The sequence below is a fragment of the Ranitomeya variabilis genome, chromosome 4, assembly GCF_051348905.1.
Source record: "Ranitomeya variabilis isolate aRanVar5 chromosome 4, aRanVar5.hap1, whole genome shotgun sequence".
Taxonomy (NCBI): Eukaryota; Metazoa; Chordata; class Amphibia; order Anura; family Dendrobatidae; genus Ranitomeya; species Ranitomeya variabilis.
Genome location: NC_135235.1, coordinates 697,250,486 through 697,275,210, shown reverse-complemented (window position 1 = coordinate 697,275,210; position 24,725 = coordinate 697,250,486). Strand labels below are relative to the sequence as shown.

General features: G+C 48.9%; 1 protein-coding gene across 3 annotated transcripts in view; it reads right to left on the bottom strand.

Annotated features, from left to right (window-relative positions):
• The window catches only part of LOC143767740 (uncharacterized), a 90,587-nt gene that overhangs the window by 16,160 nt on the left and 49,702 nt on the right, over positions 1-24,725 (bottom strand). For all 3 annotated transcript variants that reach the window (XM_077256252.1, XM_077256250.1, XM_077256251.1), the window contains exons 3-7: positions 18,030-18,179; positions 17,444-17,623; positions 16,230-16,353; positions 16,049-16,146; positions 15,765-15,855 (exon numbers count right to left, since the gene is read on the bottom strand). In XM_077256252.1, coding sequence (XP_077112367.1) covers positions 15,765-15,855; positions 16,049-16,146; positions 16,230-16,353; positions 17,444-17,623; positions 18,030-18,101 — 565 coding nt within the window. In that variant the 5' untranslated portion in view covers positions 18,102-18,179. The remainder of the gene's footprint in view (positions 1-15,764; positions 15,856-16,048; positions 16,147-16,229; positions 16,354-17,443; positions 17,624-18,029; positions 18,180-24,725) is intronic.

The window sequence follows — 24,725 nt, the reverse complement described above, 5'->3', positions numbered from 1 at the left end:
CGGCTCTGCGCTGTGTACTGCGCGGCTCTGCGCTGTGTACTGCACGGCTCTGCGCTTTATACTGCGCGGCTCTGCGCTGTGTACTGCACGGCTCTGCGCTGTGTACTGCGCGGCTCTGCGCTGTGTACTGCGCGGCTCTGCGCTTTATACTGCGCGGCTCTGCGCTGTGTACTGCGCGGCTCTGCGCTGTGTACTGCGCGGCTCTGCGCTGTGTACTGCGCGGCTCTGCACTGTATACTGCGTGGCTGTGCAATATACTACGTGGACATGCATATTCTAGAATACCCGATGAGTTAGAATCGGGCCACAGTCTAATAATCATAAGACTACGGATAGTGGTTTGGAATTGTGCTGTACTGTCACTTTAAGAGCTGATATTATCTGACAAAACTTGTGACCTGGTGAGCTGATGTAGATTTCATAGGAGTTGGCATAGTAACTGTGTCTGACTGCGCATATCAATGAGCTAATCAGCCAGGTGGCAGTTATTTTTAGAAATTGCCTCAGAAACCAGCCCATTATAAACGTATAGGAAAATTTCTCCATTGAAACGCATTGAAAGACTTTTTTCAAACACAAATTGCGCAAAAACTACAAATCCGATCGACACGAAAAATACTTAGCACACCTCTCAGGAACGCTGGCTTCGAAATGACACCTCACTGGAGTCTGTGAGTTTAGCGGTTCGGGCCGCATTACGTGCGGACTGAATAATAAGAATAAGAAGAAGTTTACCATGGTGGAATAACAGTATAGTGCTTTGTTCCAAAGCACTATAACTAGATGGGTATTTCCTGAAGGAACTACAGATAGTGCTTTGGAATGGTGCCCGGGCTGCCCCTGCAAGACTTTCACACTTGGGTGCCCCTCAGGCGGTCCGATTTGGTGGGTTGGGTCAATCTGGGTCTGATTTTGTGGGCGGGGTAAATCTAGGTCCGATTCGGTGGGCGGGGTCACTTTTGGTCCGATTCTGTGGGCGCGGCCACTCTGGGTCCGATTCGGTGGGCGGAGCCACTCTGGGTCCGATTTGGTGGGCGGGGCACCTTAGGGACCAATTTGGTGGGTGGGGTCACTCGGTCCGATTTGGTGGGCTGGGCACCTCAGGGTCTCATTTGGTGGGCTGGGCACCTCAGGGTCCGATTTGGTGGGTGGGGTCACTCTGGGTCCGATTTGGTGGAAGGGGTCACTCTGGGTTTGATTTGGTGGAAGGGGTCACTCTGGGTTCGATTTGGTGGGCGGAGCCACTCTGGGTCCGATTTGGTGGGCGGGGTCACTCTGGGTCCGATTTGGTGAGCCGGGCCCCTCGGGGTCCGATTTGGTGAGCGGGGTAATCTACTATATAATTGTCTAAGGGCACTTCCGTCTTTCTGTCTCACAACACCGCTACGTCATCATCTCATGAGACCGCAATGCACTCTTGGGACCGGAGCGCGCAACAAGCATCGGGTACCGGCCACTCCAGGTGCAACAAGCATCGTGTACCGGCCGCTCTAGGAGGTGCAACAACCATCAGATACCGGCCGCTCCAGGAGGTGAGTATGTAACTTTTTTATTTTAATTCTTTTTTTTTTTTTTAACAGGGATATGCAGTATACTATGTGACTGGACAATATACTACGTGACTGGGCAGTATAACTACGTGGCTCTGCGCTGTATACTGCGTGGCTCTGCGCTGTATACTGCGTGGCTCTGCGCTGTATACTACGCGGCTCTGCGCTGTATACTGCGCGGCTCTGCGCTGTGTACTGCGCAGCTCTGCGCTGTGTACTGCGCGGCTCTGCGCTGTGTACTGCGCGGCTCTGCGCTGTGTACTGCGCGGCTCTGCGCTGTGTACTGCGCGGCTCTGCGCTGTGTACTGCGCGGCTCTGCGCTTTCTACTGCGCGACTCTGCGCTGTGTACTGCGCGGCTCTGCGCTGTGTACTGCGCGGCTCTGCGCGGCTCTGCGCTGTGTACTGCGCGGCTCTGCGCTTTATACTGCGTGGCTCTGCGCTTTGTACTGCGCGACTCTGCGCTGTGTACTGCGCGGCTCTGCGCTGTGTACTGCGCGGCTCTGCGCTGTGTACTGCGCGGCTCTGCGCTGTATACTGCGCGGCTCTGCGCTGTGTACTGCGCGGCTCTGCGCTGTGTACTGCACGGCTCTGCGCTGTGTACTGCGCGGCTCTGCGCTGTGTACTGCGCGGCTCTGCGCTGTATACTGCGTGGCTCTGCGCTGTGTACTGCGCGGCTCTGCGCTGTGTACTGCGCGGCTCTGCGCTTTGTACTGCGCGACTCTGCGCTTTGTACTGCGCGGCTCTGCGCTGTGTACTGCGCGGCTCTGCGCTGTGTACTGCGCGGCTCTGCGCTGTGTACTGCGCGGCTCTGCGCTTTATACTGCGCGGCTCTGCGCTTTGTACTGCGCGGCTCTGCGCTGTGTACTGCGCGGCTCTGCGCTGTGTACTGCGCGGCTCTGCGCTGTATACTGCGTGGCTCTGCGCTGTGTACTGCGGGGCTCTGCGCTTTATACTGCGCGACTCTGCGCTTTGTACTGCGCGGCTCTGCGCTGTGTACTGCGCGGCTCTGCGCTGTGTACTGCGCGGCTCTGCGCTGTGTACTGCGCGGCTCTGCGCTGTGTACTGCGCGGCTCTGCGCTGTGTACTGCGCGGCTCTGCGCTGTGTACTGCGCGGCTCTGCGCTGTGTACTGCGCGGCTCTGCGCTGTGTACTGCGCGGCTCTGCGCTGTGTACTGCGCGGCTCTGCGCTTTATACTGCGCGGCTCTGCGCTTTGTACTGCGCGGCTCTGCACTGTATACTGCGCGGCTCTGCGCTGTGTACTGCGCGGCTCTGCGCTGTGTACTGCGCGGCTCTGCGCTGTGTACTGCGCGACTCTGCGCTTTGTACTGCGCGGCTCTGCGCTGTGTACTGCGCGGCTCTGCATTGTATACTGCGTGGCTCTGCGCTGTGTACTGCGCGGCTCTGCGCTTTATACTGCGCGGCTCTGCGCTTTGTACTGCGCGGCTCTGCGCTGTGTACTGCGCGGCTCTGCGCTGTGTACTGCGTGGCTCTGCGCTGTATACTGCGCGGCTCTGCGCTGTGTACTGCGTGGCTCTGCGCTTTATACTGCGCGACTCTGCGCTTTGTACTGCGCGGCTCTGCGCTGTGTACTGCGCGGCTCTGCGCTGTGTACTGCGCGGCTCTGCGCTGTGTACTGCGCGGCTCTGCGCTTTATACTGCGCGGCTCTGCGCTTTGTACTGCGCGGCTCTGCGCTTTATACTGCGCGGCTCTGCGCTGTGTACTGCGTGGCTCTGCGCTGTGTACTGCGCGGCTCTGCGCTGTGTACTGCGCGGCTCTGCGCTTTATACTGCGCGACTCTGCGCTTTTGTACTGCGCGGCTCTGCGCTGTGTACTGCGCGGTCTGCGCTGTGTACTGCGCGGCTCTGCGCTGTGTACTGCGCGGCTCTGCGCTGTGTACTGCGCGGCTCTGCGCTGTGTACTGCGCGGCTCTGCACTGTATACTGCGTGGCTGTGCAATATACTACGTGGACATGCATATTCTAGAATACCCGATGAGTTAGAATCGGGCCACAGTCTAATAATCATAAGACTAAGGATAGTGGTTTGGAATTGTGCTGTACTGTCACTTTAAGAGCTGATATTATCTGACAAAACTTGTGACCTGGTGAGCTGATGTAGACTTCATAGGCGTTGGCATAGTAACTGTGTCTGACTGCGCATATCAATGAGCTAATCAGCCAGGTGGCAGTTATTTTTAGAAATTGCCTCAGAAACCAGCCCATTATAAACGTATGGGACAATTTCCCTATTGAAACGCATTGAAACACTTTTTTCAAACACAAATTGCGCAAAAACTACAAATCCGATCGGCACGAAAAATACTTAGCACACCTCTCAGGAACGCTGGCTTCGAAATGACACCTCACTGGAGTCTGTGAGTTTAGCGGTTCGGGCCGCATTACGTGCGGACTGAATAAAAAGAATAAGAAGAAGTTTACCACGGTGGAATAACAGTATAGTGCTTTGTTCCAAAGCACTATAACTAGATGGGTATTTCCTGAAGGAACTACAGATAGTGCTTTGGAATGGTGCCCGGGCTGCCCCTGCAAGACTTTCACACTTGGGTGCCCCTCAGGCGCTGGTTTGGTAGTTGTAGCCCCTCAGGGTTGAGGCTTGGTGGGCCGGGTCACTCTGGGTCCCATTTGGTGGGCCGGGTCACTCTGGGTCCCATTTGGCGGGCGGCGCCACTCTGGGTCCGATTTGGCGGGCGGCGCCACTCTGGGTCCGATTTGGCGGGCGGCGCCACTCTGGGTCCGATTTGGCGGGCGGCGCCACTCTGGGTCCGATTTGGCGGGCGGCGCCACTCTGGGTCCGATTTGGCGGGCGGCGCCACTCTGGGTCCGATTTGGCGGGCGGCGCCACTCTGGGTCCGATTTGGCGGGCGGCGCCACTCTGGGTCCGATTTGGCGGGCGGCGCCACTCTGGGTCCGATTTGGCGGGCGGCGCCACTCTGGGTCCGATTTGGCGGGCGGCGCCACTCTGGGTCCGATTTGGCGGGCGGCGCCACTCTGGGTCCGATTTGGCGGGCGGCGCCACTCTGGGTCCGATTTGGCGGGCGGCGCCACTCTGGGTCCGATTTGGCGGGCGGCGCCACTCTGGGTCCGATTTGGCGGGCGGCGCCACTCTGGGTCCGATTTGGCGGGCGGCGCCACTCTGGGTCCGATTTGGCGGGCGGCGCCACTCTGGGTCCGATTTGGCGGGCGGCGCCACTCTGGGTCCGATTTGGCGGGCGGCGCCACTCTGGGTCCGACTTGGCGGGCGGCGCCACTCTGGGTCCGACTTGGCGGGCGGCGCCACTCTGGGTCCGATTTTTCGGGCGGCGCCACTCTGGGTCCGATTTGGCGGGCGGCGCCACTGGGTCCGATTTGGCGGGCGGAGCCACTCTGGGTCCGATTTGGCGGGCGGCGCCACTCTGGGTCCGATTTGGCAAGAGGGGGCACTCTGGTCCGATTTGGTGGGCTGGGTCCGATTTGGTGAGCGGGGCAATAATTATAAGACTACAGATAGTGTTTTGGAATTGTGCTCTACTGTCACTTTAAGAGCGGACATTATCTGACAAAACTTGTGACCTGGTGGGCTGGTAGAGTTTATAGGCGTTGGCATAGTAACTGGGTCTCACTGCGCATATCAATGAGCTAATCAGCCAGGTGGCAGTTATTTTTAGAAATTGCCTCAGAAATCAGGCCCATTATAAACGTATTGGAAAATTTCCCTATTGAAATGCATTGAGACACTTTTTTCAAACGCAAATTGCGCCAAAACTACAAATCCGATCGACACGAAAAATACTTAGCACACCTCTCAGGAACGCTGGCTTCGAAATGACACCTCACTGGAGTCTGAGTTTAGCGGTTCGGGCCGCATTACGTGCGGACTGAATAATAATAAGAAGAAGTTTACCACGGTGGAATAACAGAATAGTGCTTTGTTCCAAAGCACTATAATAAGAAGAAGTTTACCACGGTGGAATAACAGTATAGTGCTTTGTTCCAAAGCACTATAAATATTCGGCATTTAAAGATAACTGTGTATAATAGTGCAGAGCTGAGATCAATGACCTGTCATAAGCCATTACAGATAAATATGTAATCAGAGCACCACAAAAAACCCCACCCACAGCCCCGCCCCAGAACACGAGAATCTCATTAACTGAAAACTACAAATAAAGATTAAAGATTAAACAACCACAAGACTGATTTCATCACCAGGACTATCAGGGAGTTACAGACTCACATAAGTCTACGTTCACATTTGCGTTGTGCGCCGCAGCATCGGCGCCGCAGCGCACAACGCAAACAAAAACGCGGCAAAACGCACGCTAAAACGCTGCGTTTTGCGCCGCATGCGTCCTTTTTGGCCGAAAGTTGGACGCAAAAAAAATGCAACTTGATGCGTTTCTTGCGTCCAACGCTTGCGGCCATGCGGCGCAAAACGCAGCACAACGCATGTCCATGCGCCCCCATGTTAAATATAGGGGCGCATGACGCATGCGGCGCCGCTGCGGCGCTGACCGCAAATGTGAACGTAGCCTAAGTAAGGCAGGCCAATCCCTCCACAATCAAACTATCATACAGAATGAACAGGTAAGAAAAAAAAAAAAGACATCAAATAAAAAGCATGTTACATCCCCCAACAACAACATATGTATGAGGGGAGAACTTTAAAATTAAACCAGACAAATATGAGAACAGGAGTCAAAATGTATCTCAAAATATAAATGTTTTATTAAAGGTAGACATTTACCACATAGATTAAATACAAATATATATACTGTATATACTCGAGTATAAGCCGAGATTTTCAGCCCAAATTTTTGGGCTGAAAGTGCCCCTCTCGGCTTATACTCGAGTCATGATCGGTGGTGGGGTCGGCGGGTGAGGACTGACATATACTCACCTAGTTCCGGCGTTCCTGGCGCTCCCCCTGCCGTCCCACGGTCTCCGGGTGCCGCAGCCTCTTCCCCTGAGCGGTCACGTGGGACCGCTCATTAGAGAAATGAATAGGCTGCTCCACCTCCCATAGGGGCGGAGCCGCCTATTCATTTCTCTAATGAAGCGGTGCCAGTGACCACTGATAGAGGAAGAGCTGCGGCACCGAAGACCAGCTGTCCGGGGGAAGGAGCGGGGCGCCGGGAGCAGGTAAGTATTACATATTCACCTGTCCGCGTTCCACACGCCGGGCGCCGCTCTGTCTTCCCGGCGTCTCTCCGCTCTGACTGTTCAGGTCAGAGGGCGCGATGACGCATATAGTGTGCGCGCCGCCCTCTGCCTGATCAGTCAGTGCGGAGAGACGCCGGGACGGGACGCCGAGGAGCTGCAAGCAAGAGAGGTGAGTATGTCGTTTTTTTTTATTGCAGCAGCAGCAATGGCACAGCTTTATGTGGAGTATCTATGGGGCAAGGGTGCAGAGCACTATATGGCACAGCTATGGGGCAACGGTGCAGAGCACTATATGGCACAGCTATGGGGCAACGGTGCAGAGCACTATATGGCACAGCTATGGGGCAACGGTGCAGAGCATTATATATATGGCACAGCTATCTATGGGGCAACGGTGCAGAGCATTGTATATATGGCACAGCTTTATGTGGAGTATCTATGGGGCAACCGTGCAGAGCACTATATGGCACAGCTATGGGGCAACGGTGCAGAGCATTATATATATGGCACAGCTATGGGGCAACGGTGCAGAGCACTATATGGCACAGCTATGGGGCAACGGTGCAGAGCATTATATATATGGCACAGCTATGGGGCAACGGTGCAGAGCACTATATGGCACAGCTATGGGGCAACGGTGCAGAGCACTATATGGCACAGCTATGGGGCAACGGTGCAGAGCACTATATGGCACAGCTATGGGGCAACGGTGCAGAGCACTATATGGCACAGCTATGGGGCAACGGTGCAGAGCACTATATGGCACAGCTATGGGGCAACGGTGCAGAGCATTGTATATATGGCACAGCTTTATGTGGAGTATCTATGGGGCAACCGTGCAGAGCACTATATGGCACAGCTATGGGGCAACGGTGCAGAGCATTATATATATGGCACAGCTATGGGGCAACGGTGCAGAGCATTATATATATGGCACAGCTATGAGGCAACGGTGCAGAGCACTATATGGCACAGCTATGGGGCAACGGTGCAGAGCACTATATGGCACAGCTATGGGACAATGGTGCAGAGCACTATATGGCACAGCTATGGGGCAACTGTGCAGAGCACTATATGGCACAGCTATGGGGCAACGGTGCAGAGCATTATATATATGGCACAGCTATCTATGGGGCAACGGTGCAGAGCATTGTATATATGGCACAGCTTTATGTGGAGCATCTATGGGGCAACGGTGCAGAGCATTGTATATATGGCACAGCTTTATGTGGAGCATCTATGGGGCCATAATGAACGGTGCAGAGCATTATATATGGCACAGCTTTATGAGGAGCATCTATGGGGCCATAATGAACGGTGCAGGGCATTATATGTGGCACAGCTTTATGTGGAGCATCTATGGGGCCATAATGAACGGTGCACAGCATTATATGTGGCACAGCTTTATGTGGAGCATCTATGGGGCCATAATGAACGGTATGGTGTATCCATTTTTAATTTTGAAATTCACCGGTACCTGCTGCATTTTCCACCCTAGGCTTATACTCGAGTCAATAAGTTTTCCCAGTTTTTTGTGGCAAAATTAGGGGGGTCGGCTTATACTCGAGTATATACGGTAATTGGATGTAATAAAATAGTGTGATCTCATAAGAAAGTAACAGTCTGATACTTTCTTTTGGGATCACACTATTTTATTACATCCAATTATATATATTTGTATTTAATCTATGTGGTTAATGTCTACCTTTAATAAAATATTTATATTTTGAGATACATTTCTCCTCATATTTGATTGATCCTTTTGAGTCTGTATTTTTTTATATTTGTGATTATATATACAGTGGGGCAAAAAAGTATTTAGTCAGTCAGCAATAGTGCAAGTTCCACCACTTAAAAAGATGAGAGGCGTCTGTAATTTACATCATAGGTAGACCTCAACTATGGGAGACAAACTGAGACAAAAAAATCCAGAAAATCACATTCTGTTTTTTTATCATTTTATTTGCATATTATGGTGGAAAATAAGTATTTGGTCAGAAACAAAATTTCATCTCAATACTTTGTAATATATCCTTTGTTGGCAATGACAGAGGTCAAACGTTTTCTGTAAGTCTTCACAAGGTTGCCACACACTGTTGTTGGTATGTTGGCCCATTCCTCCATGCAGATCTCCTCTAGAGCAGTGATGTTTTTGGCTTTTCGCTTGGCAACACGGACATTCAACTCCCTCCAAAGGATTTCTATAGGGTTGAGATCTGGAGACTGGCTAGGCCACTCCAGGACCTTGAAATGCTTCTTACGAAGCCACTCCTTCGTTGCCCTGGCGGTGTGCTTTGGATCATTGTCATGTTGAAAGACCCAGCCACGTTTCATCTTCAATGCCCTTGCTGATGGAAGGAGGTTTGCACTCAAAATCTCACGATACATGGCCCCATTCATTCTTTCATGTACCCGGATCAGTCGTCCTGGCCCCTTTGCAGAGAAACAGCCCCAAAGCATGATGGTTCCACCACCATGCTTTACAGTAGGTATGGTGTTTGATGGATGCAACTCAGTATTCTTTTTCCTCCAAACACGACAAGTTGTGTTTCTACCAAACAGTTCCAGTTTGGTTTCATCAGACCATAGGACATTCTCCCAAAACTCCTCTGGATCATCCAAATGCTCTCTAGCAAACTTCAGACGGGCCCGGACATGTACTGGCTTAAGCAGTGGGACACGTCTGGCACTGCAGGATCTGAGTCCATGGTGGCGTAGTGTGTTACTTATGGTAGGCCTTGTTACATTGGTCCCAGCCTCTGCAGTTCATTCACTAGGTCCCCCCGCGTGGTTCTGGGATTTTTGCTCACCGTTCTTGTGATCATTCTGACCCCACGGGGTGGGATTTTGCGTGGAGCCCCAGATCGAGGGAGATTATCAGTGGTCTTGAATGTCTTCCATTTTCTAATTATTGCTCCCACTGTTGATTTCTTCACTCCAAGCTGGTTGGCTATTGCAGATTCAGTCTTCCCAGCCTGGTGCAGGGCTACAATTTTGTTTCTGGTGTCCTTTGACAGCTCTTTGGTCTTCACCATAGTGGAGTTTGGAGTCAGACTGTTTGAGGGTGTGCACAGGTGTCTTTTTATACAGTGATAACAAGTTTAAACAGGTGCCATTACTACAGGTAATGAGTGGAGGAAAGAGGAGACTCTTAAAGAAGAAGTTACAGGTCTGTGAGAGCCAGAAATCTTGATTGTTTCTGACCAAATACTTATTTTCCACCATAATATGCAAATAAAATGATTAAAAAAAACAGACAATGTGATTTTCTGGATTTTTTTTCCTCAGTTTGTCTCCCATAGTTGAGGTCTACCTATGATGTAAATTACAGACGCCTCTCATCTTTTTAAGTGGTGGAACTTGCACTATTGCTGACTGACTAAATACTTTTTTGCCCCACTGTATATACATATACATATACACATACACATACACACACTGGGTGAATTATATAATCAAAATTAAACCAGAGTTGCATTAATTTATGGTGGACAATTGGAGATACTGTGAGCCCTGACCAGAAGATTAGAGAAAATAATATTGCTCCCCATTTCAGGAAATATTATGCAGTAATCTGAATTTCTTAGAATCGAAAAATATAGTTACTTACCGATAACGGTATTTCTCTGAGCCCATGACGGCACCACGGAGAGAGGGGATCCGCCCATCAAGGACAGGAAACCTACAGATAAAAAGGCGGTACCTCTCTCCCGCATCAGTTGTTTACAGAGCATGATGGGAACTTAGGTTAATAAAATTATAATATTATATATATACACTCACCGGCCACTATATTAGGTACACCTGTCCAGCCCCGCAGTGTCTTCTTATTTATTCATACTACGGGGCTGGGATTCACAGGCAGGGCGGCCGCACAGGTGCAGTCAGCTAGACTGCATATGAGGACAGACGGGCAGTGCTCACTGCGCCTGCCCAAGGCAGGAGAAAAGAGCGCAGGCGCCGGCTCATATCAAAACAGCGGTGAGGAGGCGGCGCCCGGCGCCAAGAAGATTTGAGTGACGGCTGTGTGGCGTCTGCAGCAGGGGGGAAAGGCCTGCCTCCTTGACTGAAGAAATGGTATTTAGGACAAATTACAAAACTGATTATTTCGGCAGTTACAGCACCCAGAACTAAAAGAGCCACCTTGTCAGAATGCAGCATTACTGCTGCACAAGGTGGCTCTTTTAGTTAAAAATGCCTGGGGGGGGGTGACAGGTTCCCTTTAACAGAGACACCGCGTGACTATTTTCATAAGAACTAGCATAATTTTAACGAGTGTGCACACCCACACGTGAAGGGAGGGAATGTATGGGTGCCGTCATGGGCTCAGAGAAATAAAGTTATCGGTAAGTAACTATATTTTTCTCTGTCCCCCATGACGACACCACGGAGAGATTTGCAGAGATTGTACATTAGGGAGGGACCACCGCTTCCAGAACCGTACTCCCAAAGGCAAGGTCTGAAGAAGAGGCTAGATTCAGCCGATAGTGATTAAAGAATGTAGAGGGGGAAGATCGCGTAGCGAATCTACATATCTGTTCTATTAAGGCCCTGGCTTTTTCTGCCCAGGAGGCTGCCACCTCTCTTGATGAATGTCTAAATACCAAGTAAGGGTTGGATATTACTGAAACTAAGGAATACACCATCCGGCAGGTAATATCTCCTGCCACTACCAGAGTTGGGCTTCTCATTAGAAGCGCTGATATTGAAACAGGGATCATCACTCCTATTTTACTGATATTACACACATATACATATCCTAAAAGGCAATCTTGCAGTGATATTTATACACCCAGATAAATAAATAAGGCAGCACAGTGCAGCGCCAAAGCCTGCAAACATGAAGCATGAAAATTGAACTGCATTACTGCACTAGAAATATGAAAAAATGAGAGCGTTTAGCACATAAATTGGCCAATTCATGTGTACCTGGTAGCCACATTAAGGCATCTCTCGTATACCAGGTCCTAGACTTTCCTTTCCTCACTGAGAATAAACGTCTTCATCTGAATGGGTACCTGAGAAACCTCTTCTTAGACTAAATTTCTCTCGCTCTGTGGAGGGGTAACGGACCTCTTCCAAGTAAAACACCTCTGGCTAAGAGGTGGAGTGCTCAGTCAGAAGGCTAATGAATACAAATTTCAAAAAAAACTGACCGTCACATCCAAACATAGACTAAGTGTGAACAGGTGCTGAACCTAGAGTCACCAACTCGCATACAGTCAAATAAATAAGGCAGCACACTGCAGCGCCAAAACCTGCAGGTCCGTTACCCTAATCGCAGCAGGTCCGTTACCCCTCCACAGAGAGAGAGAAATTAAGTCTAAGAGGATTCACAGTAGGTACTCATTCAGATGAAGACGTTTATTCTCAGCGAGGAAAGTCTAGGACCTGGTATACGAGAGATGCCTTAATGTGGCTACCAGGCACACATGAAATGGCCAATTTATGTGCTAAACGCTCTCATTTTTTCATATTTCTAGTGCAGTAATGCAGTTCAATTTTCATGTTTCATGTTTGCAGGTTTTGGCGCTGCAGTGTGCTGCCTTATTTATTTGACTGTATACGAGTTGGTGACTCTAGGTTCAGCACCTGTTCACACTTAGTCTATGTTTGCATGTGACAGTCAGTTTTTTTAAATTTATACACCCAGACAGCCATGGAGGGAGTAACCATACTCTATGGCTAGAGAAAAGCAGGTTTCTTCCCACCACAGAGGTAGATTATCTACTGTGAGGCAGTGGGAATATGGGTTTTCAACTATAAAAGCCCTGGATACAGTTTCCTTTATCTTAGGAGCCCTAAGAGCAGAGAGTATGGGATCCTCTGCCACCTGACAGTGCTGCTGAGATGCCGTACCTGGTAACCATAACACAACAAACTTATAGGACAAGAATCTGTCTACCGGATGTTGATCAAGGAAACTAGCCTGATTGCCGTATGTGGAGTCAGGAAGGATTTTTTCCCTCCACCTCGTGGGATTTTCTGCTCCCAGGACAGTAGTATGTCCTTTAATAGGCTGAGCCCAAAAAAATGTCACCTTTTAAAACTAATTATGAAGGAGACATGCCTTTAGCACTCAAGGTAGCAGCTCACTTGAGAAACGGAAGAACTGCTAATTTACTAAGCCAATTCAAGCATAGCTGTTTGTTTGGCTAAGCGCTGTTGTAAAGAATGAAGCAAAAGAAGTTGGATCTGGGTACAAAACCACTAGGACTCTATAAGCCAGAGTTGGGGCCCAAGACAAAAATGTGAAGTGGTAGGCCGACTATACGATGTACAGCTACGCAACAAGGCACAAGTCAGAAGGTCTAACCCAGAGGCCCACAGCCAGAGGTGAAAAAGGCACCAAGCCCGAAGTACTATGAAGCACAGAGGCATTATGACACACTAATGATACTCCCTGAGGCACAGGGGCACTGAAGCAATATGACGCAATAAGATGTATGTAAGCACACATTTTGATGCATAGAGGCGCTATGAAGCCCTGATGCAATATGAAGCAAAAAAGCACAATGAAGCACAGAGGCACCATGATGCAATATGAAGCACTATAATACAACGATGCACAGAAGCACTATGATGCAATATGATACACAGAGGCACTCAATATGATACATAGATGCACTATGATGCAACATGATGCACAGAGACACTCAATATGATGCATAGAGGCACAATCATGCAATATGAAGCACAGAGGCACTCAATATGATGCATAGAGGCACTCAGCATGATGCATAGATGCCCTATGCTGCAATATATGACGCACAGAGGCACTCAGTGTGATTGCATAGAGGTACTATGATGCAATATGACGCACAGAGGCACTCAGTATGATGCATAGAGGCACTATGATGCAATACAACGCACAAAGGCACTCAATATAATGCATAGAGCTACAGCCATGCTTGACGATGCCAAACAGACCCACAGTTACAAGCAAAAGAGCAATTTCTCAGAGATCCGGATAAGCCTCCACTCTGAATAGTACATCTCATTTGTCAGACTGACCCCACCCGAAGGAGCTAATTAATGAGCCACAGCTGAAGGGCAGTCTTCATGGAGACAAAGTGCTCCATTAACACCATGTGTCCTCCCAAGGCATAGAGTAGTTAAGTTGCAAAGAAAAGTGAAACACCTGTATATCAAACCAAAAAAAAAAAAAAATGAAAAACATGCTTCCAAAAAGTCACTCTGAAGTCCAATCATAAGGCTCTTTGCAGACAACACATGCAACTAACTGAAGTCAAATCATGAAATGTAGCCTGGACATATGGCCTTATAGCCTAGAAGTCCAAGGACTAGCTGTCTATATGTGAAAACATACCTGGCACATGAGGCTCTAGGCACAGCTTTGGCACAAAGGCATGAGACCACCAACAGACATTCCACCATGCACTTACCTGTGCTGGCTCCATACCTGCTAAAAAAACAGGGGAAGCTGGTAACGCCGGGAGCCCATCATGAAGGGAAGCGGTGTCCCATCAGGAATGCTGCATTGCTGTCAATGATTTTCTCTCCTGCCCCATGAGACCCACTAAACCAGCCTGTTGCTTGTCTCGTTCCGCACTTTCTACCATGGTACGCAAGGCGACCTTATGCCCCAGCGCCCTGCTTTGACATCAGCTGAAGTGCGACAGCCTTCTCCACCGGGCGTCCTCTTCTCTGCCATCTCTCCCTACACACCCTTAAGGCCCGCTGACCCCAGCGGTGGCACCTCAGGATACCGCGCCAGCCATGGCAGGGAACCCCTGCTGCCTAGGTGAGTCTGGCCTGGAAACGGAAGTAGTGGTGGCTTGCCAGCCGGCGTCGGAGCAGAGGGCCTCCACTGCAGGAGGAAGCGGCTCTACTCAGGAGCCTTGTCCGCTCACCGGTCTCGGTGGCTGAGGGACCCCCCCCAGGAGAGTTTCAGCCCCGGGCTCAGCGTCGGAGTTCTCTGAAGAAGATTCTGGGAGAGGCAGCATGCGGCGATCCTCTTCTCTGCCGCCTCTCCCCGCACTCCCTAAAGGCCCCTCTGACCCCAGCGGTGGCATCTCAGGATACCGCGCCAGCTGAGGCAGGGAGCCCCCGCTGCCTGGATCGGTCTGGCCGGGCCTGGCATCCCACGACACGACGATCCTCAGGTATGATCCTTGCGTCAACTGTAGGTTCCCTATCAAGGACAGGAAACCAACTGATTCGGGAGAGAGGTACAGCCTTTTTATCTGTAGGTTTCCTGTCCTTGATGGGCGGATCCCCTCTCTCCATGGTGCCATCATGGGGGACAGAGAAAACAATGTAATTTATGACATTGAGTGAATCCTTGAAACCAGGGCTCGAGCCATGCCAACACATCTCCTGCCGGCGTGAATAAATGTATATTACAGCCATCAGCCATGCACAGCTTAGAGATATATCATGGCACAGGGGTGATGGTTTTCCTGTAGTTTAATACAATCCATCTTGAAATTAGTTTTAATACAAACTGAAAAGTCAGGATAAAGGGAAACTCTGTTGCTATCGTACAGAAATTCACACTTGGCCTCACTGTACATTTAATGTTGTCGAACATAAAAGCAAAGTTTGGCCAGAAAGACTGGACCTGGTCTTGTAGGGACCATATGAGCACATTAAGCAGCACAGAAGTGAGAGAATGTAGATTAATCCGATAAGATATCAGGGTTCTAAAAAGCCAGCAGCATCATTACCCTCTGCTTTCTCTTACAGACCCATCATAATAATTTTCTTCAAGTGATTCTCTAACTTATCAGCACATTCTACGTACACTGTCATTCGGCTTTGTAGTTTACAGATCTCTGCAGGTAACTGTCAGCGTCTTCTAATCCCAGGGGGTAGGTGGATCCTCCAGGTTGTAAGTTCTATATAAAAGGGTTTTCAATGCCCAAAGTCATTTCAACAGTTTTGGGTGGAGGAGAATGTTGTGGTCGGGAGGCAAAATGGTGACCGCACGATTGTGATACGGCCGGACTACACCACCAACGATAAAGTAGCCACAGCCGGTGACTGAGAAGAATCTGTGACTTCTCTGCATTTAGTGGTTACTACTCACCTGGGTAGTCATATGTAGGAATCTCCTCTTTACAGCACTCATCATCCCTCACATATGTCTCTGTAGTATTAATATGGGTCAGATCTTCACCCTGAAAAAAATATTGTAGAAATCACAGACAGATGGAACAGTTACATCTATGATCAGCTCTAATCCTGCCATCTCCACCGTTCTCATTACACAAGTATAAAACATAATACTGGGGGATAAAACAAGACTGAGCACAAGACCTTCACAGCTGTCTACACATCGTAGGGGAGATCTCATTACTCCTGTCCATCTACCTGATGATCCTGAGGAACATTGGGATCTTCTTGTTTACAGTCCTGTGGAAGAAGAGGACAGGGACATCTCTTTGGTGTTGTCATCTTACCGGATAGATCTGGAGGAAGCACATATAGGGACTGAATTCATTATGTACATACAGATAATTATAGGCCGTGTGTATATAGTCCTGTCTATTACCTGGTGATGTGAGGGGCTGGGGAACCTCCATTATGACGTCCTTGTAAAGATCTTTTTGTCCTTCTAAATACTCCCACTCCTCCATGGAGAAATAGACCGCGACATCCTGACACCTTACAGGAACCTGACATATACAATGATACTGTCATCCCCCCGATCTCTTCATAGAGTTCCTGTATAATGTCCCTATGCAAATTGCCCTTCAGAGAAAAAGAGGACTTAAAGGGAACCGGTCACCCCCAAAATGGAAGATGAGCTAAGCCCACCGACATCAGGGGCTTATCTACAGCACTCTGTAATGTATCCTGAAAGATAAGAAAAAGAGGATAGATTATACTCACCTGGGCGGGTGGTCCGATCTGATGGGCGTCGCGGTCCGGTCCAGGGCCTACCATCTTCATAGGATGATGTCTTCTTGTCTTCAGGCTGCGGCTCCGGCGCAGGCATACTTTGACTGCCTCAAAGTATTGCAGCGCGCAGGCGCCAGGCCTCTCTGACCTTTCTTGGCGCCTGCGCACTGCTTTGCTCTGCCCTCAACAGGGCAGACAAAGTACGCCTGCGCCGGAGCCGCAGCGTGAAGACAGGAAGAAGACGTCAAAGTAAGAAGATAGGAGGCCCTGGACCGGACCGCGACACCCATCGGACCGGACCGCAGCGGGAACGCCCCTGGGTGAGTATAATCTAACCTCTTTTTCTCATCTTTCAGGATACATCAGGGGCTTATCTACAGCATTACAGAATGTTGTATATAAGCCCCTGATGCTGGTGGGCTTAGCTCATCTTCCATTTTGGGGGTGACAGGTTTCCTTTAAACTCTATAGCACCACCTAATGGAAGCAGCGATCCTACAAGTCACAATCAACCCTTTAACGAGTCATGCAATATGACTTAGGATAAAAGCCAAATCAGTATCTCAATTCGCAGACACAGTGTTTCGGGCTGTTGGCCCTCGTCAGTGCGAAGCATGAGAACTAATTTAGCTAGGTGAGAGGTTCTGGACTAGGATCTAAGGGGTAAGGTTTCTCCTCGTGGAGAGTGACATACCAGCTCTGGCTTGTCAAGGTAAGGAGGCTTATTCGCCGTGCAATGCTCCTCTGAGAAATTTAACATGCAAATTGCCTCTTCAGAGAAAAAGAGGACTTAAACTCTATAGCGCCATCTGTTGGAAGTAGCGATCCTACAAGTCACAATCGTCCCAACATTCCCAGTGTCACCTCTCCAGTCAGCAGCTCAATCATCTTGTAGAGGAATTCTAGGATCTTCTTGTCATTGATGTCCTCATGTATCAGGGGGTGAGGTGGGGCATCCGTGATTGGGCTCAGGGGTCTTCCCCATCCCTCAGACACAGTGTCCTGACAGCACTCACTAGAGGTCTTCTTCACTACTGTGTAATCCTGGTTATGGAGAGACACATTAATAAATCTCACTACAGAAATTTCCAGAGTCCTCACCTCTCCAGTTTGGTCAATCTTTTTTTCCCCACAGATAAGAATGATGTAATGTGACGTCATTAGTGATGAGCGAGTAATAATCGTTGCTCGAGTTTTCCCGAGCACGCTCGGGTGGTCTCCGAGTATTTGTAAGTGCTCGGAGATTTAGTTTTCATGATTGCAGCTGAATGATTTACATCTGGTAGCCAGCCTGAGTACATGTGGGGGTTGCCTGGTTGCTAGGGAATCCCCACATGTATTCAAGCTAGCTAACAGATGTAAATCATTCAGCTGCGGCGATGAAAACTAAATCTAAATCCCGAGCAACCAGTATACTCGCTCATCACTAGACGCCATCTGAATCTCTCACCTCTCCAGTAAGCTGGAAGAGGATCTCTAGGGTGAGGTGTAATATCCTCTCCGCCATCTTGTCTCTGTCCATATCCTTCCTTGATGGGTAAATCAGGAAAATTCTCTTATCGAAATGATCTTCACTGAGAGAATCCGATATTGTAGAGACCTGAATGAGAAGAAGATGAGCCGATGTAACATCATAAAAATCCTGTGTAATAATACAATTACTGGAGATAATAAGGGAAACATGAGATTTATTATTTTACAGTATTTAGTTTTACATCTATTAATAAAACCTATATATTTAGGCCACAGACAACAAGCAGTCTCTTCCTCGGAGTCGGCAGCTGAATACGTTCCTCATAGACTCATCTTCCATAACGCTAATTCTCGTCTCATTTACCGACCCTGGAATTGGCATTAGCAATACTGCAGGAGATATTCATTACAAGCGACATGAGAAATAACTACTTCATGATGAGGACGACATCTTCATCTTCTACTACGGCTCTAGAAACTTATTTGGCCAGAATCCGTCACTGACTCCATCACCACCGGCCGCCTATATGAAGGTTTCCCGTCTTCCCGGCACTGTAATCTTCTATCACGTTATCTATCATGTCTGATTCCACACAGAAGTTTGAGGCTTTTATAAAAGCTTTTATGTTCCCACAAACACCGCTGCTGTAACAAATACCCTGGCAGTTTAACCACTTGCTGCTGTGAAAAGCAAACATGGCATCTAAAGGTACCGTCACATTTAACGACGCTGCAGCGATCTAGACAACGATGCCGATCGCTGCAGCATCGCTGTTTCGTCGTTGTGTGGTCGCTGGAGAGCTGTCACACAGACAGCTCTCCAGCGATCAACGATGCCGGTCCCCGGGTAACCAGGGTAAACATCAGGTTACTACAACCCAGGACTCCAGCGCTGCAAGGCTGCTGTGCTAACCACTGCGCCACCGTGCTGCCCATGATACATGGCACAACAGTAGTACAGGGCATCACCGGAGCCATCAGAGGCTTGTATATTGTATGATCGCACTAATCAGAGGTGTATAAGAAAAGTTTAACCCCTTCACGACCTTGGACATATCCATATGTCTAGGTTGGTAAGTATTTACCAACCCTGGACATATGGATACGTCATCTCTTTAATGCGGCACCGTGACAGTCAAGGTGATTGCATTAAGGTGCCTGCTGATTTTCACAGCAGGGCACTGTGAGTCGTCACACAAAAAAAGGGGATAAGTTACAAAAAGGGGATAAGAAAGGACACCATTCGGCAATGCAACGCCTGCCCCGACAAACCTGGCCTGTGTATAAAAGAATGCTTCAAGCTGCACTGCGGCACACATCCATGGACTACTACATTTATTTATCAGACTTACACAACTTGCATATGCCAATGCCAACTTGATGCACTCTATACTACTGACGTAAGCCAACCTGATGCACTCTCCACTATTCACATAAGCCAACCTGATACACTCTACACTACTGACTTTTGAGCCCTTCTGTGCAGCGAAAAAGTAGTTTTCCCCCACATATGGGGTATCAGCGTACTTAACAATTTTTGAGGTCCATTTTCTCCTGTTACCCTTGTGGAAAAAAATTGTGGATAAATTAACATTTTTTAATGTAAAAAAATAGATAATTTTTTATTTCCACTGCTCAACGTTCAAGGTGCTCACCACACATTTAGATAAATTCCTTGGGTGTGGTCTATTTTCCAAAATTGGGTCACTTGTGAGGGGTTTCCACTGTTTAGGCACATCCTAACTGCATGCCTCATAGCTTCTTTATTGTTGTTGAGAAATAGACTTTTAATTCTTTATGTTAATTAGTTCTTCCAGGCTCTGGGGTGTGCTGTGCCTGGAAGAAAACTCTGCCTCCTGTATTAATTTGCATACCACCCTCCTCCCCGGCATGTCACAGTGATGTGCAGATGTGGCGCCAGAATCCCGTTCCTGCTCTCTGCATTCACGCGATTATGCATACTTTTTCCTCGCTGCTTTGGGCAGTATCTTTACCATTCATCTGCACAGGCAAGTCACTGAAGTAGCAGTGAGTCGACGGCATCTGCACAGAAGTAAGGTAAAGACACTGCCCATAGCAGAGCAGAAAAGGTATGCATAATCGCATGAGTGCAGGGCACAGGTGTGGGTTTCCGGCACAACAACTGCAAGTCACCTGGCACCATGACATGCAGGGGAGAGGGGTTATCTTTATAAATTTTTAATATAATGCTAACATATTCCGCAGCGCTTTACAGTTTGCACACATCGCTGTCCCCGATGGGGCTCACAATCTAAAATCCCCCATCAGTATGTCTTTGGAATGTGGGAGGAAACCAGAGTACCTGAAAGAAACCCATGCAAACATGGGGAGACCATACAAACCTCTTGCAGATGTTCTTGGTGGGATTTGAACCCAGGACTCCAGCGCTGCAATGCTAACCACTGATGCACGGTTGTATGCAAATTAACACAGGAGGCACAGTTTTCTTCAAGGTAACACATGCCCAGGAGCCTGGATTAAATTGAACGATTTGAAGTCTATTTCTCAACAAGACAGAAGCTATGAGGCATACAGATAGCATTGTCAACATTGCTCTATCACCTCTATGCCCATTGTAACAGCTTAAAAGCATCCCGGGGGTGACAGATTACGTTTAAAATCTTGAAAATTTAGAAATTTTCAAAATTTTTGCCAAATTTCATTTTTTTCACAAATGCAAAAAATATCGAACAAAAGTTACCATGATCACGAAGTACAATATGTCACGACTAGTGTTGAGCGATACCGTCCGATCATTGAAAGTATCGGTATCGGAAAGTATCGGCCGATACCGGCAAAGTATCGGATCTAATCCGATACCGATACCCGATACCAATACAAGTCAATGGGACTCATGTATCGGACGGTATCCCTGATGGTTCCCAGGGTCTGAAGGAGAGGAAACTCTCCTTCAGGCCCTGGGAACCATATTAATGTGTAAAATAAAGAATTAAAATAAAAAATATTGCTATACTCACCTCTCCGACGCATTTTAAAATGCGCGCGTGTCCAGCCTCCCGTGACGTCACGGCTTGTGATTGGTTGCGTCGCCCATGTGACCGCGACGCAACCAATCACAACGCCGGAACGTAATTTTAAAATCCTGAAGGACCTGAAATTACGTCACGGCTTGCTGTGATTGGTTGCGTCCCGGCCACATGGGCGGCGCGCGACCAATCACAAGCCGGGACTTCGCGTAAGGAAGTTAAAGCGCGAATTTTAAGCAAACAACGCTGCCGGTTCCCTCGGTAAGGTCCAGGCTGCGTCGGAGAGGTGAGTATAGCAATATTTTTTATTTTAATTCTTTATTTTACACATTAATGTTGTTTCGATACCGATACCCGATACCACAAAAGTATCGGATCTCGGTATCGGAATTCCGATACAGCAAATATCGGCCGATACCCGATACTAATGACCACTAGAGGGAGCAAAAAGCAAAATCACAACAGTACCCCCCCCTTAGTGAGGGGTCACCGAACCCTCACCACGACCACCAGGGCGATCAGGATGAGCGGCGTGAAAGGCACGAACTAAATCGGCCGCATGAACATCAGAGGCGACCACCCAGGAATTATCTTCCTGACCATAGCCCTTCCACTTGACCAGGTACTGAAGCCTCCGCCTGGAGAGACGAGAATCCAAGATCTTCTCCACCACGTACTCCAACTCGCCCTCAACCAACACCGGAGCAGGAGGCTCAGCAGAAGGAACCACAGGCACAACGTACCGCCGCAACAAGGACCTATGAAACACGTTGTGGATAGCAAACGACACAGGAAGATCCAGGCGAAAGGATACAGGATTAAGAATTTCCAATATCCTGTAAGGACCAATAAAACGAGGTTTAAATTTGGGAGAGGAAACCTTCATAGGAACAAAGCGGGAAGAAAGCCACACCAAATCCCCAACACGTAGTCGGGGACCCACACCGCGGCGGCGGTTGGCAAAGCGCTGAGCCCTTTCCTGTGACAACTTCAAGTTGTCCACCACAAGATTCCAGATCCGCTGCAACCTATCCACCACAGAATCCACCCCAGGGCAGTCAGAAGGTTCCACATGACCCGAAGAAAAACGAGGGTGGAAACCAGAGTTGCAGAAAAACGGCGAAACCAAGGTGGCAGAACTAGCCCGATTATTAAGGGCAAACTCAGCTAACGGCAAGAAGGTCACCCAATCGTCCTGATCAGCAGAGACAAAACACCTCAAATAAGCCTCCAAAGTCTGATTAGTTCGCTCCGTCTGTCCATTAGTCTGAGGATGGAAAGCAGACGAAAACGACAAGTCAATGCCCATCCTACCACAAAAGGATCGCCAGAATCTGGAAACGAACTGGGAACCTCTGTCTGACACAATATTCTCAGGTATGCCGTGCAAACGAACCACGTTCTGGAAAAACACAGGAACCAGATCGGAAGAGGAAGGCAGCTTAGGCAAAGGAACCAAATGGACCATCTTGGAGAAGCGATCACATATAACCCAGATAACAGACATGCCTTGAGACACCGGAAGATCAGAAATGAAATCCATGGAGATATGTGTCCAAGGTCTCTTAGGGACAGGCAAGGGCAAGAGCAACCCGCTGGCACGAGAACAGCAAGGCTTAGCTCGAGCACAAGTCCCACAGGACTGTACAAATGACCGCACATCCCTAGACAAGGAAGGCCACCAAAAGGATCTGGCCACCAGATCTCTGGTGCCAAAAATTCCTGGGTGACCTGCCAACACCGAGGAATGAACCTCGGAAATGACTCTGCTGGTCCACTTATCAGGCACAAACAGTCTGTCAGGAGGACAAGAATCAGGCCTATCAGTCTGAAATCTCTGCAACACACGTCGCAGATCTGGAGAAATAGCTGACAAGATAATACCATCCTTAAGAATACCAACAGGTTCAGCGACTCCAGGAGCATCAGGCACAAAGCTCCTGGAAAGAGCATCGGCCTTCACATTCTTTGAACCTGGTAAATACGAGACAACAAAGTCAAAACGGGAGAAAAACAATGACCAGCGGGCCTGTCTAGGATTCAGGCGTTTAGCAGACTCGAGATACATCAGATTTTTGTGATCAGTTAAGACCACCACACGATGCTTAGCACCCTCGAGCCAATGACGCCACTCCTCAAATGCCCATTTCATGGCCAACAACTCCCGATTGCCCACATCATAATTTCGCTCCGCAGGCGAAAACTTCCTAGAGAAAAAGGCGCAAGGTCTCATAACAGAGCAACCAGGGCCTCTCTGCGACAAAACGGCCCCTGCTCCAATCTCTGAAGCATCCACCTCAACTTGAAAGGGAAGCGAGACATCAGGCTGGCACAAAACAGGCGCCGAAGTAAATCGACGTTTAAACTCCTGGAAAGCCTCCAGAGAATGGGACCCCAAAGCAAGATACAAGCCCCCCACAAATAATAACGGTGAGGTAAGAGGAAATGACAAACACAGAAATGAACCAGGTACAGCAAAGAGAGGCCAGCTTACTAATAGCAGAATAAAGCAAGATAACTTATCTGGTCAACAAAAACCCTATAAAAATCCACGCTGGAGATTCAAGAACCCCCGAACCGTCTAACGGTCCGGGGGGAGAACACCAGCCCCCTAGAGCTTCCAGCAAAGGTCAGGATACAGATTGGAACAAGCTGGACAAAAATACAAAACAAAACCAAAGCAAAAAGCAAGGAAGCAGACTTAGCTTGAAATACAGGAACCAGGATCAAAGGACAAGAGCACAACAGATTAGCTCTGATTTCAACGATGCCAGGCATAGAACTGAAGGTCCACGGAGCTTAAATAGCAACGCCCCTGAACTAACGGCCCAGGTGAGGAAATAGGAAAAGACAGACGCTCCAGAGTCAAATCACTAATGACCACTAGATGGAGCAAAAAGCAAAATCACAACACGAGCCCTGCTAATGCAGCTGTGCTCCGTGCCTGTAATCCCCGGCGAATGAAGGAAATGTAGGTCATTGACCTACATTTCCTTCAGTCGCGGTGATGCGCCCCCTGGTGGATGTCCTCATATGACCTGGAGCGTGGGAAAAAGTTCCCAGGCTGCAGTTCATGAGAACATCCAGCAGGGGCGCATCACCGCGACTCAATGTAAGTACAGATCCAGCTTTCCTTTCAGCACCCGGGGATTACAGGCACGAGCTAGTGGTTTATCGCAGCTCGTGCCTGTAATATTAGTTAACCCCTTCAGATGGATTACCTCGTTGGACGTGATCTGACATCAGAAGGTATGTATCTTGTGCGTTTATTATTTTGCCAAGCGAGGGCCTGGAAATGGATTGAGAGAGCAATAAATTATTAAAACAACCGCTGTGTTTCTTTCATTAAAATACTTTTAAATCATGTGTGTGTGTTTTTAACCCTTTCAAACAATTGGATTAATAATGGATAGGTGTCATAATTGACGCCTCTCCATTATTAATCTGGCTTAATGTCACCTTACAATAGCAAGGTGGCATTAACCCTTCATTACCCCATATCCCACCGCTACAGGGAGTGGGAAGAGAGTGGCCAAGTGCCAGAATAGGCGCATCTTCCAGATGTGCCTTTTCTGGGGTGGCTGGGGGCAGATGTTTGTAGCCACGGGGGGGCCAATAACCATGGACCCTCTCCTGGCTATTAATATCTGCCCTCAGTCACTGGC